The sequence below is a fragment of the Hemiscyllium ocellatum genome, chromosome 46 (assembly GCF_020745735.1).
Source record: "Hemiscyllium ocellatum isolate sHemOce1 chromosome 46, sHemOce1.pat.X.cur, whole genome shotgun sequence".
Lineage (NCBI taxonomy): Eukaryota > Metazoa > Chordata > Chondrichthyes > Orectolobiformes > Hemiscylliidae > Hemiscyllium > Hemiscyllium ocellatum.
Genome location: NC_083446.1, coordinates 11,233,842 through 11,251,467, shown reverse-complemented (window position 1 = coordinate 11,251,467; position 17,626 = coordinate 11,233,842). Strand labels below are relative to the sequence as shown.

Genomic DNA, 17,626 nt, shown 5'->3' with positions numbered 1-17,626 from the left:
AAACTGGAACACCCGGAGGAAACCCACGCAGACACGGGGAGAATGTGCAAACTCCACAAAGACATTTGCCCGAGGCTGGAATCAAACCTGAGTCCTGGTGCTGTGAGGCAGCAGTGCTGAAAGATTTGATAGTGATGTTCAAATCTGTGAAGCAATTGGTAAATAAGGAGCTGTTTGTACTGGTAGGAGCGTTGGTAACCCAGAAGACAGGAATTCATGTAATTGACATTGGAGTCAGAAGGCAGATGTGAATTCTATTAGGAAGTGAGTCATTATGATGTGGAACTAATTGACTAGTTCTTTGAAAATCCCAGCACAGACACAAGGAGCAGAATAGTGGTGTTGTAGAACACTCCTAATAGGTAGGACAATAGATTCATTATTGGAACAAAGCCCATGACATTTCCATGGATACAAATTTGTCAACAGGACAGAAAATGATGGTGAACAGCTGATTTTTATTCCAGAAAGTACAGTGATGATCCACACAGTTGGCACGAGGACTACTCCACATTTTAACATCAGTTAAGCGATCTGGACTTGAGAATACAAGGCATAATTTAGAAGTTTGCAGATGAGATGAAACTTGAAAATGTAGTAAGCAAAGACAGCATTCGACATGATTAGTTTAAATTAGATTACTTACATTTTTTAAAGATTAGATTACCTATAGTGTGGAAACAGGCCCTTCGGCCCAACAAGTCCACACCGACCCTCCGAAGAGCAACCCACCCAGGTCCATTCCCCCACATTTACCCCTTCACCTAACACTACGGGCAATTTAGCCCGGCCAATTCACCTAATCTGCACATTTTCGGACTGTGGGAGGAAACCGGAGCTGCCGGAGAAAACCCACGCAGACACGGGGAGACTGTGCAAACAACAGGAAGAACACAAAAAGACAAGATTAACTAAATGATACAACTTCCAAGATGCTGAATGAACAAAGTTGCTCATTTACAAATGAAGGCAGAAAGACACATTTAGAAGAAGCATGTGAGAACAGTGGCTTTATTAAAAGAAGTAGAGAGAGGAAAAACGATGGGACAATTTAAATTCTCCTCACCACACACGTTACGAATGATGACAAGGCCTTGGGGTGGGTACAGAAGAGATTTCCTGGATGTGATGAGGAATCAGGGAGTTCAGTTACATGGAACTCTTCTGAGAGCGGAGGGATATTTTGGGAGCCTCGGTGTCGGTGGCAAAAATTATAAAGGGCTTTGATACTATAAATAAGGAGAAACTATTCCAGTGGCAAGAGGGTTGGTAATTTAGAGGGTATTTAACAAAAAGACCAACAAGAGGAACATGAGAAACCAAGATAGTTTTTTTAGTTCGGTAATTTGGAGAACCAAATAGAAAGCAGACTATTTTGTTACCAGCATAGTTTATTGTGAAAGGGCTAGCAGATTTGACCTCCAATAGTGATTATAATATAACAGCAGTTACGTTCAGCTTAAAAGTGACTGGGGATTTAAATTCACACAATGCCATCTAGTCGGTTTGAGGGTGAGTTGACTGAGGTAGATTAGAAAACCATATTGGAATACACGCAGTTAGACAAGCCACATTCCTTAATATTTACGGAATTCATTCATGATTTGTAACAAATATGCTTCCGTCTGAGCCACACAAAGACCTCACAGTAAAAGTGAGGCCATAAGATATTATTGATCCAAGATGTTACCAGAAAGATTAGTAATGCTGAAGGGCTACGGGAGTTTACAATTCAGGAAAGCGGAGCAAGAACTTGACAAAGGGAAAACGGAGAAAGCAAGTGTAAGATAGCTCTGAGTCTGGTGAATTAATGTGAACCAAGTGTCTAGCAAGAATAAGGAACTCAAAGAAACCTGTCCAAGTAAACGTACAGCACTGGTGAAATCAGTGGCTTTCCAACAAGTGGTTGCAGAAATAGAGGATGCATTGATCTTTGACTTTGACCTTCCAGAATTAGATTCTAAGACTGACGGATTGGGAGCTCGCAAAAGTAACCTCATTATTTAAGGGAACAGGGACAGAGAAAACAGAAACTACAGGGCAGTTAGCCCACTATTAGTAGCAGGCAAAGCTTGTCTATTAATGTTAAGAATTGCCTATTAATAATGTGGCAACAAGGCACCTGAAAATCATATGATTAGACAAAGTCAACACAGATTTATCAAAGGGAAATTGTGTATGCAAATCTATTCGTTTTTTCTGAGGATGTAGCTAGTATGATAGATAAGATCAAAACACCATATGATACAGGGGCAGAATTAGGCCATTCAGCCCATTGAGTCTGCTCTGCCATTCGATCATAGCTGATAGTTTTCAACCCCGGCCTTCTCTCGGTAACCCTTGATCTCCTTACTAATCAAGAACTTATCTATCTTAAATATACTCAATGACATGTCCCCCACAGCCTTTTGCAGTAAGGAGTTCCACAGATTTGTGACCCTCAGGCCGAAGAAATTTCTCCTCATCTCAGTTCTAAAGGAAGGGCCCTTCACTCTGAGACTGTGCCCTCAGGTCCGAGTCTCTCCTATTAGTGAAAACATCTCCTGCATTTCCACTCTATCCAGGCTACTCTATCAGTATTCTGTAAGTTTCAATCAGATTCCCCCTCCCCTCCCCCCCAACCTTCTAAACTCCACTGAGTGTAGATCCAGAGTCCTCAACCAATTCTCCTATGGGGGTAAGCAGTGCATGTAGTGAGGCTAGATTTTAAAAATGACACTTAAGAAGGTATTACACAAGAGGCTATTGCAGAAAAACAGGCCTTGGGACTACGGATAATTTAATAACATAGATTGAGAATTAATTAACAGGCTAAAGCTAGCAGACTGCTGCAAGGATCAGCATTTGGGCCTGAGCTATTTATAATAAATTTTATATTCAATGACTTGGAAGAGGGGAACATCTTACAAGTTTGCTGACAATACTAAGTTGGAAAAGGTGGGAATGAGCATAACAGATGGAATAGAATGTAATGAATTAAGAAGTTTTCTACTTGGCTAGGAATAAAGGTAGAATTCTTTTGAATGGTGACAAGTTCCCCTTGCAGATGGATGTGAGCATCCTTGTATGTGAATCACAGAAAGTGTGCAACACTTAACACAACAATAACTTATGTTAGCTTGAGTTAGAAAGGGTTTGAAGTACAAAAGGAGTCTTACAACAATTATACAGGATGTTGATAAAGCCATATGGTTTAATGTATGCAGTTTTGGTCTCTTTAGATTAGATTACATTAGATTCCTTACAGTTTGAAAACAGGCACTTTGGACCAACCAGTCCACACCAACCCTCCGAAGAGTAACCCACCGAGAACCATTTCCCTCCTAACACTAGTGAGCAATTTAGCGGAGCCAATTCAGCTGACCTGCACATCTTTGGATTGTGGGAGGAGCACCCGGAGCACCCGGAGGAAACCCACGCACTAAGGAAGAACTACTTGCCTTTGAGGAAGTTCTTCCAAAGTTAATTTGACTGGTTCCCTGAAATGAAGAGATTGTCTCAAAAGGGAAACACACTTGCACTTTCTCAAATACACACACACATACAGGCACGGACACAGACACAGACACACATATTCACACTCTCTCTCTCTCACACATTAATACATTATCTCTCTCTCTCACACACTCATACACTCTCTCTGTCTCTCTGACACACACACTCTCTCTGTGACACACTCTCTCTCTCTCTGACACACACATTCACACAGACACACACACACACACGGAATTATTTCATTCATGATTCTTTTCTGTCAAAAAATACCTGACCTCAGCTTGTTAACATTTTGCTTATAAATACTGTGTCTTCCTTCTCTCTATCATACCATGCCTGAGGAAGGAGCTGAGTTCCGAAAGCTTGCAATTTCAAACAAACCTGTTGGACTACCATCTGATTTTTGGGAGAAAGTGAGGACTGCAGATGCTGGAGATCAGAGTCGAGAGTGTGGTGCTGGAAAAGCACAGCAGGTCAGGCAGCATTCGAGGAGCAGGAGAAGCGACGTTTTGGACATAAGCCTGAACATTCCTGATGAAGGGCTTACGCCTGAAACCACGATTCTCCTGTTCCTCAGATGCTGCCTGACCTGCGGTGTTTTTCCAACACAACGTCTCCCTGGGCTTGTAAGTCTGGGATGCGGTGCCACAGTCTCAGACTGAGGGGCCAGCCATTTTGGCCTGTGATGTGAGAGGTGGTGAATCTCTGGAACTCTCTATACCAGAGACCTGTTGCTAGATACATTCAAGACCAGGGTCAATAGATCTTTGGGGACACAGCGAATGAAGGATATGGAGATAGTGTGAATAGATGGTTGAGGTAGAAGACTAGCCGTGATCTTGCTGAATTATGGAGCAGGATCATAGGGGTGAATGGCTTCTTCCAACCCCTAATTTCTATATTTCTTCCTTCTGAAAGGGAAGGCCAGGCATTTTTCTGCAATTAACCTTGTATTTTTATAGTCTCTTTTACACAGAAGCAGCTCCAAGCCCATCACACTACAAAGTACTATTTGGAATGGTGTGGCTTCTTGTCAGCGAATATCAAGGATCGTGTTGCAAAATTACAATCATTTTTACTTACAATTACGATTACTTACACAATCAGCGAAATGGCATTCATTTGCAGCTGAAACAAAGGAAACACAAATCAGTCAAAAAGTCACTCATCCCTGTTCAAAGTCAAGGAGATAAATGGCTTTCAATTTGGACTTTAAGACTTGAAAAGGTGAGTTTGTAAGACTTTTGAAAAACACATAAATGGAAACCAAATTGAGCAGGAGCTGTCCAATCGAACTAGGAAGCTGGTTGTATAACATTAAATCGATTGGAGCACCATTCCACTCCACAATGACCACCATCATCGCACATCATTTAATTAAAACCTGCATGAAGGTACTTTCCTTCTATCCATAGCGTGATTTCTGGTCACACTTTTCTGTCAACATCTTTCACTCAGTTTTGTTATGACAACAGTCACCAGGTCTGGACTCTAGACAGCACTTTCACAAAAGCCGTTGAAGCAAACAGAGTAAAGAAGGACTTGCACAGTTAAGTAATGCCCTTCACATCATCAGAACACCCTCAACAGTTTTTAAGTGTGTTCACACGCAATCCACCTATCCTCAAACTTTAAAGATTTCAGCACATCCTTTGAACTTTAATAAAAATTGTAGGGGGTCATTGGTGAAGTGGCATTAACTGCCCAATCCTAGTTGGCTTGAGAAAGTGGTCTGAGATTCCTTCTTGAACTTCTGCATGGTGCAGGTAGGTAGAGAGTTAGGTTCAGAGTTCCAACTTATCAAATGAGCAACAATGATAGAATGGCAGGGTCTTGTTTTCATAGAGTCATACAGATGTACAGCACGGAAACAGACCCTTCGGTCCAACTCGTCCATGCCGACCAGCTATCCGAACCTAATTTAGTCCTACCTGCCAGTACCCAGCCCATATCCCTCCAAACCCTTTCTATTCATTTAGTCATCCAGATGCCTTTTAAATGTTGCAATTGTACTAACCTCCACCACTTCCTCTGGCAGCTCATTCCATACACATACCTCCCTCTGAGTGAAAAGGTTGCCTCTTGGGTCTCTTTTATATCTTTCCCCTCTCACCCTAAACCTATGCCCTCTAGTTCTGGACTTCCCCCACCCCAGGGAAAAGACTTTGTCTATTTACCCTATCCATGCCCCTCATGATATTATAAACCTCTATAAGGTCACCCCTCAGCCTCCGACGCTCCAGGGAAAACAGCCCTAGCCTATTCAACCTCTCCCTATAGCTCATGTTGTGAAGATGACCTAACAACGTTTCATCCCCTGTCTAGGTGACATCCTCAGTGCTTGGGAGCCTCCTGTGAGGCGCTTCTATGTTGTTTCCTCCAGCATTTGTAGTGGTTTGTACCTGCCGCTTCCAGTTGTCAGTTCCAGCTGTCCGCTGCAGTGGTCGGTATATTGGGTCCAGGTCGATGTGCTTATTGATTGAATCTGTGGATGAGTGCCATGCCTCTAGGAATTCCCTGGCTGTTCTCTGTTTGGCTTGTTCTATAATAATAGTGTTGTCCCAGTCGAACTCATGTTGCAAAAATAAAGTGTCATCTCACTTAATTCCAACAGCATAAGATTTCAAAAATTGCAACATGTACAGTTTAACATGCTGTTGTCATTGTTTCGAAGAACAAAGAAAATTATAACACAGGGACAGACCCTTCGGCCCTACAAGCCTGTGCTGATCCTGATCCTCTATCCTCTACTGGCAATGTGTTCCAGGCACCTACCACCCTCTGCGTAAAGAACTTTCCACACAGATCTCCCCAAAACTTTTCCTCTCTCACTTTGAACTCGTGACTCCTAGTAAGAGTCCCACCCTCTGGGGTAAAGCTTCTTGCAATCCACCCTGTCCATAGTGTAGACCTCATGATTTTGTAGCCCTCAATCAGGTTCCCCCCTCAACCTCCATCTTTCTAATGAAAACAATCCTAATCTACTCAACCACTCTTCATAGTTAGCACCCTCCATATCAGGCAACATCTTAGTGAACCCCCTCTGCACCCTCACCAAAGCATCCACATCCTTTTGGTAACGTGGTGACCAGAACTGTACGCAGTATTCCAAATGTGCCCGAACCAAAGTCTTATACCCATCCAGATGCCTTTTAAATGTTGCAATTGTACCAGCCTCCACCACTTCCTCTGGCAGCTCATTCCACACACGCACCACCTTCTGTGTGATAAGGTAACATGACCTGCCAACTCTTGTACTCAATACCCTGTCTGATTTTGAAATGTATTAACTGACAAATGTCATGCTCTCAAAAATTACAATAAAGAATTAGCAGAAGTCTCTCAATTATTGAGGGTTACATTACTATTTAAAGTAACCAGAGGGTCCAATTTCAATTCTCAGTCTGTGCTGAGTTGATAGACGTGTTAATCCCTAGGAGGAAAACAACTGGTAAGAACAGTTGGACTGATGAATGGCTTGGTTCAAAAGAGAGAGGTCTTAAACCAACAGGCAGAGGGATTTACAGAGAGAATTCCAGACCAATTGATCAAGGGACTAAAGGCAGAACAATCAGGAGTGAAGGGCTGGGGAATTGGAGAAAATGGATAAAGCACAAGGTATTTTAAAATTAAATGTTACCCAAACAATCATATAGGTCCTTCCACAACAAAATCCTGATCCACCCGATCAGAAGCAGAGGAGTGGGGGTAAAGGTGTAATGGTTCAATCAACAATCGGCTGGGGCTGTTTTCCCTGGAGCGTCGGAGGAATGATCTTTTAGAAGTTTATAAAATCATGGGGGACATGCATAGGGTAAATGGACAAAATCTTTTCCCTGGGGTGGGGGAGTACAAAACTAGAGGGCATGGGTTTAAAGTGAGAAGGGAAAGATTTAAAAGGGACCTAAGGGGCAACCTTATCACACAGAGGGTGGTGCATGTATGGAATGAGCTGACAGGGGAAGTGATGCAATTACAACATTTAAAGGGCATCTGGATGGGTATATGAATAGGAAGGGTTTAGAGGGATATGGGCCGGGTGCTGGCAAATGGGACTAGATTAATTTAGGATATCTGATCGGCATGGATAAGTTGGAAGGAAGGGTCTGTTTCCATGCTGTACAGCTCTAAGAGCTCAGTGTGCCTCCTTGCTTGCCCTATACAGCAGCTTTAAAAGGGACCTACGGGGCAATTTTGTTTTCACACAGAGGGTGGTGAGTGTGTGGAATGAGCTTCCACAGGAAGTGATGAGGCTTGGCTCCGGTCTGCCAAATAATCTCTTGGATGGACAACGAGTAACAAAGGGAGAGGAAAATGAAAGTTAGAAAGGAAGCATTGAAAGCTAAGTAAAAGGGAATACATGTAATATTGTTTAATCCTGTAGTCATACACTCTAAACATTTATTTTAAAGAAATGCATTTACCTGCTAACGAATGCTGGGGATCTGACCTTAATTCAATATACAAGGTACAGACGTACGGGTAAGAGATGAGGATTTTGTCACCTTGTTTAAACTGAAGTTCTGAAAATCTTTCCCATTCATTTTTATCTTGTACACTGTTAAAGTGAAAGCCATAATCTGTTGCAAGCTGTCCCTTTGGCATCAGTTATACTGAAATTCAATAAAAGGCATTCCAGCAAAACTACACAGACATTACACAGCACACATTTATGAAAGAAAGGATTTGGTGCATTTATATTAGACCTTTTACGACCTCAGGGTATTCCAAAAAAATTGGACCATAAGACCACATGACGTGGGAGCAGAAATTAGGCCATTCAGCCCATCGGGATAGCTCCACCATTCAATCATGGCTGATAGGTTTCTCAACTGCAGTCTCTCACTTTCTCCCCCAAGGAGATCCCCTTGACACTCAAGAACCTGTCCATCTCAGACTTAAGTATACTCAATGACCTGGCCTCCACAGCCTTCTGTGGCAATGATAGATTCATCACTCTCCGGCTGAAGAAATTTCTAAAAGGACTTCCTTTTACTCCAGGAATGAGTCACTTCCGAAGTCCAGTTACTAATGTATCGTAGGGAAACACGGCAAATGATATGCACGCATTGAAGACCCCAGGCAGCACTGAAATAAATGACAGATAACTCATAGTAGTTAGTTGAGGAAGGGCACCTAAAGGATGTAGGAAGGCAGAGACAATAAGAGTCACAGACATTAGAAGAATGGGAATAATCAGTGCAGAAAAGAATAGTTATTTAAAAGGGCAAATGGAAATACAGAGAAGCACTAAGAGGGTAGATGTGATAAATTGGGGTAAGCACTTTTTTCCCCACTGATTTGGGGCAGCATGGTGGCTAAGTGGTTAGCACTGCTACCTCACAGCACCAGGGACCCAGGTTTGATTCCACCCTCGGGTTTGTGTGGAGTTTGCACGTTCTCCCCATGTCTGCGAGGGTTTCCTCCGGGTGCTCTGGTTTCCTCCCACAGTCCAAAGATGTGTAGGTTAGGGTGAACTAGCCATGCTAACTTGCACATAATGTTAGGTGCATTAGTCTGGGGTAAATATAGAGTGGGGGAATGGTCTGGGTCGGTTACTGCTCGGTGTGGACTTGTTGGGCTGAAGTCCTGTTCCCATACTGTAGAGAATCTAATCTAATTAATACAAAACTATATCAAACTGAAGATTCAAAGGTAGAAGCTAAGTTTTTTTTCACTAAAGAATCATTCAGGTGTCAGTTGTAAAAAAGAAAGAACTCCATGCACTGTGGACACCCAACAACATTGAAACAGACGTGTAACTGCAACTCTTGATGGCTGAACTGTATCAGAAATCCACCATGTGCCACTTTGATGAGTCTCACGGTATATTTCTCTTTGTGAGGCCAGCAGGTTTCTAGCGCAAATGTTTCATACCCATCTCATTGCCTTATGCACCATGCTCCCAATGGTGACCTGCACATCCTATTCTGCCACTTGTCAGGACGTGGCCGGGCCCTGATGCTTGCACCTTGTTTGAAGCCCAGCCGTATATCAAGTCATAGAGTCAGACAGCACAGAAACGGATTCTTCAATCCAATCAGTCCATGCCGACCATAATCCCAAACTAAACTAGTCCCACCTGCCTAGGCTTGGTCTACATCCCTCCAAACATTTAGTATTCATCCACTTATTCAAATGTTTTTTGGACATTCGAATTGTATCCACATCCACCACTTCCTCTGGATGTCCATTCCACACATGAACCACTCTCTTGTAAAAATGTAGTCCTTCATGTCCTTTCTGCTCTCACTTTAAAAATATGCCGCCCTAGTCTTGAAATCCCTCACCACTGGGAAAAGACACCTGCCGTTCACCTTATCCATACCCCTCATGATTTAAAAAAATCTCTATAAAGCCACCCCTCTACATCCTACACTCTAGTGAAAAACGCCCAAGCCTATTTAGCCTCTCCCTTCCATTCCTGGCAATATCCTGGTTAATATTTTCCGAACCCTTGATAATATCCTTCCTATAACAGGCTGACCAGAACTCCAGAAGAGGCATCACCAATGTCAGTCAAGCATTGGCAGTCCTGAGTTGTTATTCACCATGGATGTAACAGGAAAGCGACCACAAATCAACACTCCCCTGGACACATAAGAGGCTCAGCTGACATTTCATTGCACACACAAGTCCACAGTTTCACATCAATTGCTATTGAGGATGCAAGCCACAGTTATCCATAGGTAGCCCTATCCCATCTCAACACCCTACCTAAATGACAGCTGCTCTTTCGCCAATGCCCAATGTAACTCAAAATCTTCCCACTACTTAATGTGGGGCCATTACATACAGGGAAGCCTTCGAACGGTTCAAAACATTCATTTTCACTCAACAACAGCAGAAGTGAACAATAAAGGAATAGAAGCTGTGTTTGCCTCTTCAAACAGCAACAGACTAAAGTGCTACACAACCCTTAACTGTGTCCAGTCCAGCGGTAGACTGACTTTCTTCATCCCCTGGACTGAGATTAGACTACGCGCAAGATTTTCTGTGCCAGAACATCTGAATGACAGCAGGCCTCCTTGACTTGACTTGACTTGGGTCCACTCTGCTTAAACTTTGAGACAGGGCTATGCACTATGCACATGAATCACGTTTGCTACCTAGCCTGCTGGCACATGCTGTATATCTGAGACTGGCAAAACATGGTGCCATGCAACATGTCTGATCTGACCAATGCTGAAAACTACATCAATCTTTATGTCTGAGCTAAATAGCAAGGTAGGATCAAAATTCTTTGAGCCTTTAAGCTCTGGTGAGGGAGCTAGCACCAAAGGCAGGGACATAGTGAGTATTCAAGTTGGCACAAAAGCAGGATGCTGTGAGTATTTAAGCAAGCACAAAGTGAGTGAGTGAGCAGCCTTGAGATGCAGCCTGGTTCAATTGGGGTCTATCTCTGCATGCAAAGTGCCCTGGCAGCAGCATTGCAATGAAAAACATATGTGTGATCCAAAGTGGACCACTTAAAATGCATAACTGTATCATAAGTGGACTGGAGGTTACAACGATGTGGTGAGGCTGATATGTATCTGATTCCAAGGTCCATGGATGGGTAATGTGTGTGATAGCTGTCCGTGGAATGTACCCTGAGATGTTAATGCCTGGAATTACATTTCACTGTGACCCACTGAATCTCTGCCCTGTAGCATAGATTTACTCAATATCCTGCAGCACAGCTCCCACATTTATGCCACTGCTGTGGTGATCACTTAACCTCTGCTCCCACAATATGGCATGTCCTCCCATGTGTTACTGTTAAACCTCTTAAATGTCCAATTTTCCCCCTTCCTCATTCTTGTCTCCTCTGCATCCTAGGCGGCCACTTCCAATCCAAAGCACCAATTTCCCCCAACATCCCTAGTACGGCAGTATTTCCTGATAATATCGCCACCATTCCCCCCACCATTGACTTTCAAAGGCTGAGATGTTGATGCTTGGTATTCAAGGTGGAGGCTTGGAGGAGTAAGCAGTGAGCTGTAGTAACCAGGATACCGTTCTGACCTTCATACAACATAGAACATTCCATCGCAGTACAGGCCCTTCGGCCCTCAATCTGAAGCCGACCTATCCTTTCGTGCTGAGAAGTCTAGTTCCTATCTAGCGGGTTGGAGAATTGAATTAGCTTTATTGTCACATGTACTTGAATGGGTACAGCGAAAAGTTTACAAGTCGCTACTTATGGCACCATCTTAGGTGCAAGATATCTAGGTACAGAAACTTAAATAGGAGAAAGTGAGGACTGCAGATGCTGGAGTTCACAGCTGAAAATGTGTTGCTGGAAAAGCGCAGCAGGTTAGGCAGCATCCAAGGAGCAGGAGAATTGACGTTTCGGGCATGAGCCCTTCTTCAGGAAAGGACAGATACTTAAATACTTGATACAAAAAAGGAAACATAATAAGTACAAATTCTATCGTAAGTATAAAAAGGAAAAGTAAAAAATAAAAGTATATAATTCACAGTCCTTCCACCCCAGCCCATCTAGTCTCCAGACCAGATCGGGCCAAGTCTCCAGACCATGCCAAACTCTGAAACGTGAAGCTTTGCCTCCAGTCCGGGCATTTGCCTCCAGTTCACGCTGGTGACTCGCCTTCCCGCAACAGCCTCCAATCCATGTCTTACCTCCAGCCCAGGGACTCGCTTCTCCACAACAGCCTCCAATCCATGTCTTACCTCCAGCCCAGGGACTCGCTTCTCCGCAACAGCCTCCAATCCATGTCTTACCTCCAGCCCAGGGACTCACTTCTCCGTGACAGCCTCCAATCCATGTCTTACCTCCAGCCCAGGGACTCGCTTCTCCGCAACAGCCTCCAATCCATGTCTTACCTCCAGCCCAGGGACTCACTTCTCCACAACAGCCTCCAATCCATGTCTTACCTCCAGCCCAGGGACTCACTTCTCCGCAACAGCCTCCAATCCATGTCTTACCTCCAGCCCAGGGACTCACTTCTCCACAACAGCCTCCAATCCATGTCTTACCTCCAGCCCAGGGACTCACTTCTCCACAACAGCCTCCAATCCATGTCTTACCTCCAGCCCAGGGACTCGCTTCTCCGCAACAGCCTCCAATCCATGTCTTACCTCCAGCCCAGGGACTCACTTCTCCGTGACAGCCTCCAATCCATGTCTTACCTCCAGCCCAGGGACTCACTTCTCCACAACAGCCTCCAATCCATGTCTTACCTCCAGCCCAGGGACTCGCTTCTCCACAACAGCCTCCAATCCATGTCTTACCTCCAGCCCAGGGACTCATTTCTCCGTGACAGCCTCCAATCCATGTCTTACCTCCAGCCCAGGGACTCACTTCTCCACAACAGCCTCCAATCCATGTCTTACCTCCAGCCCAGGGACTCATTTCTCCACAACAGCCTCCAATCCATGTCTTACCTCCAGCCCAGGGACTCATTTCTCCACAACAGCCTCCAATCCATGTCTTACCTCCATCCCAGGGACTCGCTTCTCCGTGACAGCCTCCAATCCATGTCTTACCTCCAGCCCAGGGACTCACTTCTCCGTGACAGCCTCCAATCCATGTCTTACCTCCATCCCAGGGACTCACTTCTCCACAACAGCCTCCAATCCATGTCTTACCTCCAGCCCAGGGACTCACTTCTCCGTGACAGCCTCCAATCCATGTCTTACCTCCAGCCCAGGGACTCACTTCTCCGTGACAGCCTCCAATCCATGTCTTACCTCCAGCCCAGGGACTCACTTCTCCGTGACAGCCTCCAATCCATGTCTTACCTCCATCCCAGGGACTCGCTTCTCCGTGATAGCCTCCAATCAAGGACTCAGCTCAAGTGCTTATTAATGAGGCAAGCTTGGATAATACAAACTGTCAATACATGCTAATACATATAAATAAGCCTCTAGCCTTTCACAAGCAAGAAGTTTGTCTGTTCAAAACTTGGTTGAAAAATGGGACTTTTTACTATTGACAGCAAGAAACCTTTCACTGGTCATGTGACTTCACCTACTTTGTCATCGTGGCCCATCTCGTCAGGGCTAGAAGATTAGATTCCCTACAGTGTGGAAACAGGCCCTTCGGCCCAACAAGTCCACACTGACTAGAAACACACCCAGACCCATTTCCCGCTGTCTAAAGCACCTAACGCTACAAGCAATTTAGAATGGCAAATTCACCTAACCTGCACATCTTTGGAAACCCACGCAGACACGGAGAGAATGTGCAAACTGCACACAGACAATCACCCAAGGCTGGAATCGAACCTGGTTCCCTGGTGTTGTGAGGCAGCAGTGCTAACCACTGAGCCACCCCTTTTTTTTTGGTGTGGAAACAGGCCCTTTGGCCAACAAATCCATACTGACACTCCAAAGGGTGTCCCACCCACACCCATCCCCCTACCCTATTATTCTACATTTACCCCTGGCTACTGCACCTTACCTACACACCCCTGAACACTACGGGCAATTTAGCATGGCCAATTCACCTAACCTGCACATTTTTGGACTGTGGGAGGAAACCCACACAGACACAGGGAGAATGTACAAACAGTCACCCAAAGCTGGGTCCCTGGTACTGTAAGGCTGCAGTGCTAACCACTGGGCCATGGTGCCCTCGTTGAAAGATTCATTGAAACTGCCCATCTAATGCCAACAAGACATGGAAGAGAGTAGCAAAGGTACCGTATAAACCGCCTACCTTCCACTCGTGTTGCCTATGTAAAGTCCTGGGCATTACTTGAAGAGACAACGTCACCAATGTTGAAGTGTTACACAAGGCACTGGCACAGAGTGACAACAGACACTAACTAGCGGGTACGCATTCCACCTCAAGGGCCATCCGCCCTGTTGGAGGGGCAGTCCGAATGGACACCCGACATGGGAAAAGAAGGCATGGCTGGCCAAAAAGACCTGACAAAGTGCATTGAGATGGAAGGAGTATTACTCTGAAGAACTCCTGTTGAGATATCCTGACACTGAAATAAATGACCTCCAACAACCACAACTACCTTCTTTTGTGCTATGAATGACTCTAAAGAATGGAGAGATAATGGTCTAATGGTAGACTACTAATCCAAAGACTCAGTTAATATTCTGGGAACCTGAGTTGAAATCTCATCATGTCAGATGGAATTTGAACTCAGCAAAAAAAATACTCTGGAATTAGTAGTCTAGTAATGACTGCCAACCGTTGGGAAAAACCTACCTGGTTTAATAATGTCCTTTAGGGAATGAAACTGCCACCCTTACCTGGCCTGGCCTACACGTGACTCTAGACCCTCAGCAATGTGGTTGACTCTTAACTGCCCTCTGGGCAATTAGGGATGGGCAATAAATGCTGGCCTAGCTGGAGGTGTTGCACATCCCGTGAGTGAATTTTTTAAAATTCCCATTGACTGCAGTGTTTCTAGGCCTCCTTGATGCCAGACTCAGTCAAATGCAGCCTTGATGTCAAGGGCAGTCACTCTTAACTCACCTCTACAGTTTAACTATTTCGTTCATGTTTGAACCAAGTTTATAATAAGGTCGGGGGCTGAGTGGCTCTGCGGAACCCAAACTGGATGCCATGGAACAGGTTATTATTCGGCAACTGATGCTTGATAACTCTGTTTATGACCCCTCCATCAATTTACTGATTACTATGAGTTTGCTGATGGGCAGTAACTCGCTGAGTTTGTCCTGCTTTTCATATCAGGGGAATTTTCCACATTAGTGGGTAAATACCTGTGTTGTTGTACTAGAACAACTTGCCTAAGGAGCTGTCAACTTCTGAAAGACAATTGCTGGCAATACACTTCTGGGTTCATAGCTTTTTTGGCATTAGATGTTTCTTGATATCATGTGGAGTGAATTGGGGTGAAAACTGGTATCTGTAATGTTGGGGACTTCCAGGGAAGGCTGAGATGGATCGTTTCCTCAGTTTTCCTAGCTGGAGATGGGCTCACCTCTGTACTTCTGATTCCGTAGAATCATTGAATACCCCGCATTGTCAGTGTCTCTTCTTTTAATGATTCACAGAGCATGGGCATCATTTGCAAGGACAGGAATCATTGTCCTCAGGAAATTGCTGTTGAGCTGCCCGTTTGAAAATAACTGACTGGTTTATCAGATCATTTCAGATGGCAGTCAAGAGTTACATACAGTCTGGAATGGGGAAGGATGGCAGATTTCCCTCCCTGAAGGACAGTGGTGAATTGGATGGGTTTTTTTATGACAATCCAATGGTTTCAATGTCACCATTACTGAAACTAACTCTTTAATTCTAAGGATATTAATGAACTGAGTTCAAATGTGGGATTTGAACTCAAATCTGAATCATTAATTGAGGCCTCCAGGTCATTAGTCCAGTAGTCTACCACACAAACACCATTGGCTCCATCAGACTCATACAGGAGTGCTCGTCCCTCACTCAATGACCAATTACAGCACACAAAGAGGCTATTTGACCCATTGTGTCCATGCTAGCTCTCTGTAGAGTAATCCAGTTAATCACACACATTGTATACCCTGTACACTTACTTCCTTCAAACGCTCAACCAATTGAAATCACAGTTTGTTTCTGTTTGTACTATCCTTGTAGGCAGCGAATTCCCAGTTACTGCTGCTCCAATTCTATTCCTCTGCTTTAACCATACAACTCGGACTATTTTCCTCCAGTCTTTATCTAATTCCCTCTTGAATACATGATTGGTTAAGCTTCAATAACCAGAGCACCCCTCGTTCTAATAACATTTTGATGAAAATTTCCTTTCTGACCTGCCTCTCTCTGTTTTAAGTGCTAATGCTAAATGTACATATTATTCTTGACATTCAACCAGTGAAGTTAATCGGTCTCAAAACCCTTGAAAGGTTTAAATAGATCCCCTCCTCTCATTCTGTCCAAGAGCATATCACTAGTTATCTTCCTTTCATCAGAAACGTATTTTCCTGCTTCTGCCTCAGCAATGCTAGGTCCTAGGTTTCCCTTTGAATCCTCGCTGTATAAAGACATGCACCAGCAGCACTCAATTGTATGTTACAGCCAAACAATTTTACTAGTGTTTAACATAATTTACCAATGTGGTGGCTACTGGTAACCAGGTTGTGGAGCATCACGCTGTTCATAACCTTAGTAATGTTCTTTCTCTAACTCGTAAGTGGGTGGAAGCGCCCTCTTAAGTTCGATACGGCCCTTTTGATCAAGCTGCAAAGGATACATGGGAAGATGGTGAAGTGCTCTGTGGTAAATGGTTTTAACCTGTCCAGATTTCCAAGTACTGCACGGATAGCATCCTGCAACAAACCAATATCAACGTATTATAGCACAAGGTGGCAGATTCTCAATTCACAGCATCCACACTGATTGCATTATAATTATCCTTACTGGTACTGTATCTTTTTCTTCATCAGGACGAGTGGTTTTATTATTTGAGTATGATTATGAATTATATGAATGACGTTGAGGTTGGTTCATTAAGTTGGCTTTTTGGCTTTGGACTATGCTTCGGAATTGATGCCAACATCACAGGTTCAATACCCATTCTGGCTGCGTAGACTTCTTCCCCTGCCCTCGAGAATTGAAGGCAATGAAAAACCAGCACTGACAAGGAAATAGCGCAGGATAATGAATCAAGGGCCTGACTTTCAGGAGAGCACACATCCCATATCGTTTAAAACTATTAAAAGCACAGTGTATGTTATCTTGGAGGTGGGCAGGAACTAAGTCTTAAGAGACTTGTTACATCCAGGGTTGGTATCAGAGTTTATCACTGGATCGCTGAGTACAGTAACTGCTGCAGTACCTGATTTCAGCACTGACAGGAGCTATAGTCTTCAAAAGGTGAGAAATGTGACAGAAATATCAAATTTCAGTGTCACAGCAGATGAAGCTGTGTTGAAATAAAATTCACTTTTACAAAAAAAAATTATCTTATCACAGTTCACCGAAACAACTCCCTGTTAACCATAATTTGATTCATTAGCCTGGCCACTGTTTCCCATTAGTGTGAAGAAACTATAAAGGTACACCGATGCAAAAGTAGGAAGGTAAGTTAGGAGTCAGGCCCAGACATCACTGGAGTATCCTAAAGATGCAAGCTGGGAGCCCGTCACCAAGAGATAATTTCCGACTGGAGATTCAAGTTGGCTGAGCAGACTCCCTTTCATACTCATGAGTCTGTGCCAA

General features: G+C 44.1%; 1 protein-coding gene across 1 annotated transcript in view; it reads right to left on the bottom strand.

The window, feature by feature from the left end:
- LOC132836196 (membrane-anchored junction protein) overlaps positions 1-17,626 on the bottom strand; it is a 77,480-nt gene that overhangs the window by 43,978 nt on the left and 15,876 nt on the right. Inside the window, exons 3-5 of the mRNA XM_060855524.1 lie at positions 16,659-16,734; positions 7,920-8,045; positions 4,595-4,623 (exon numbers count right to left, since the gene is read on the bottom strand). Of these exons, the coding sequence (XP_060711507.1) occupies positions 4,595-4,623; positions 7,920-8,045; positions 16,659-16,734 (231 nt within the window). The remainder of the gene's footprint in view (positions 1-4,594; positions 4,624-7,919; positions 8,046-16,658; positions 16,735-17,626) is intronic.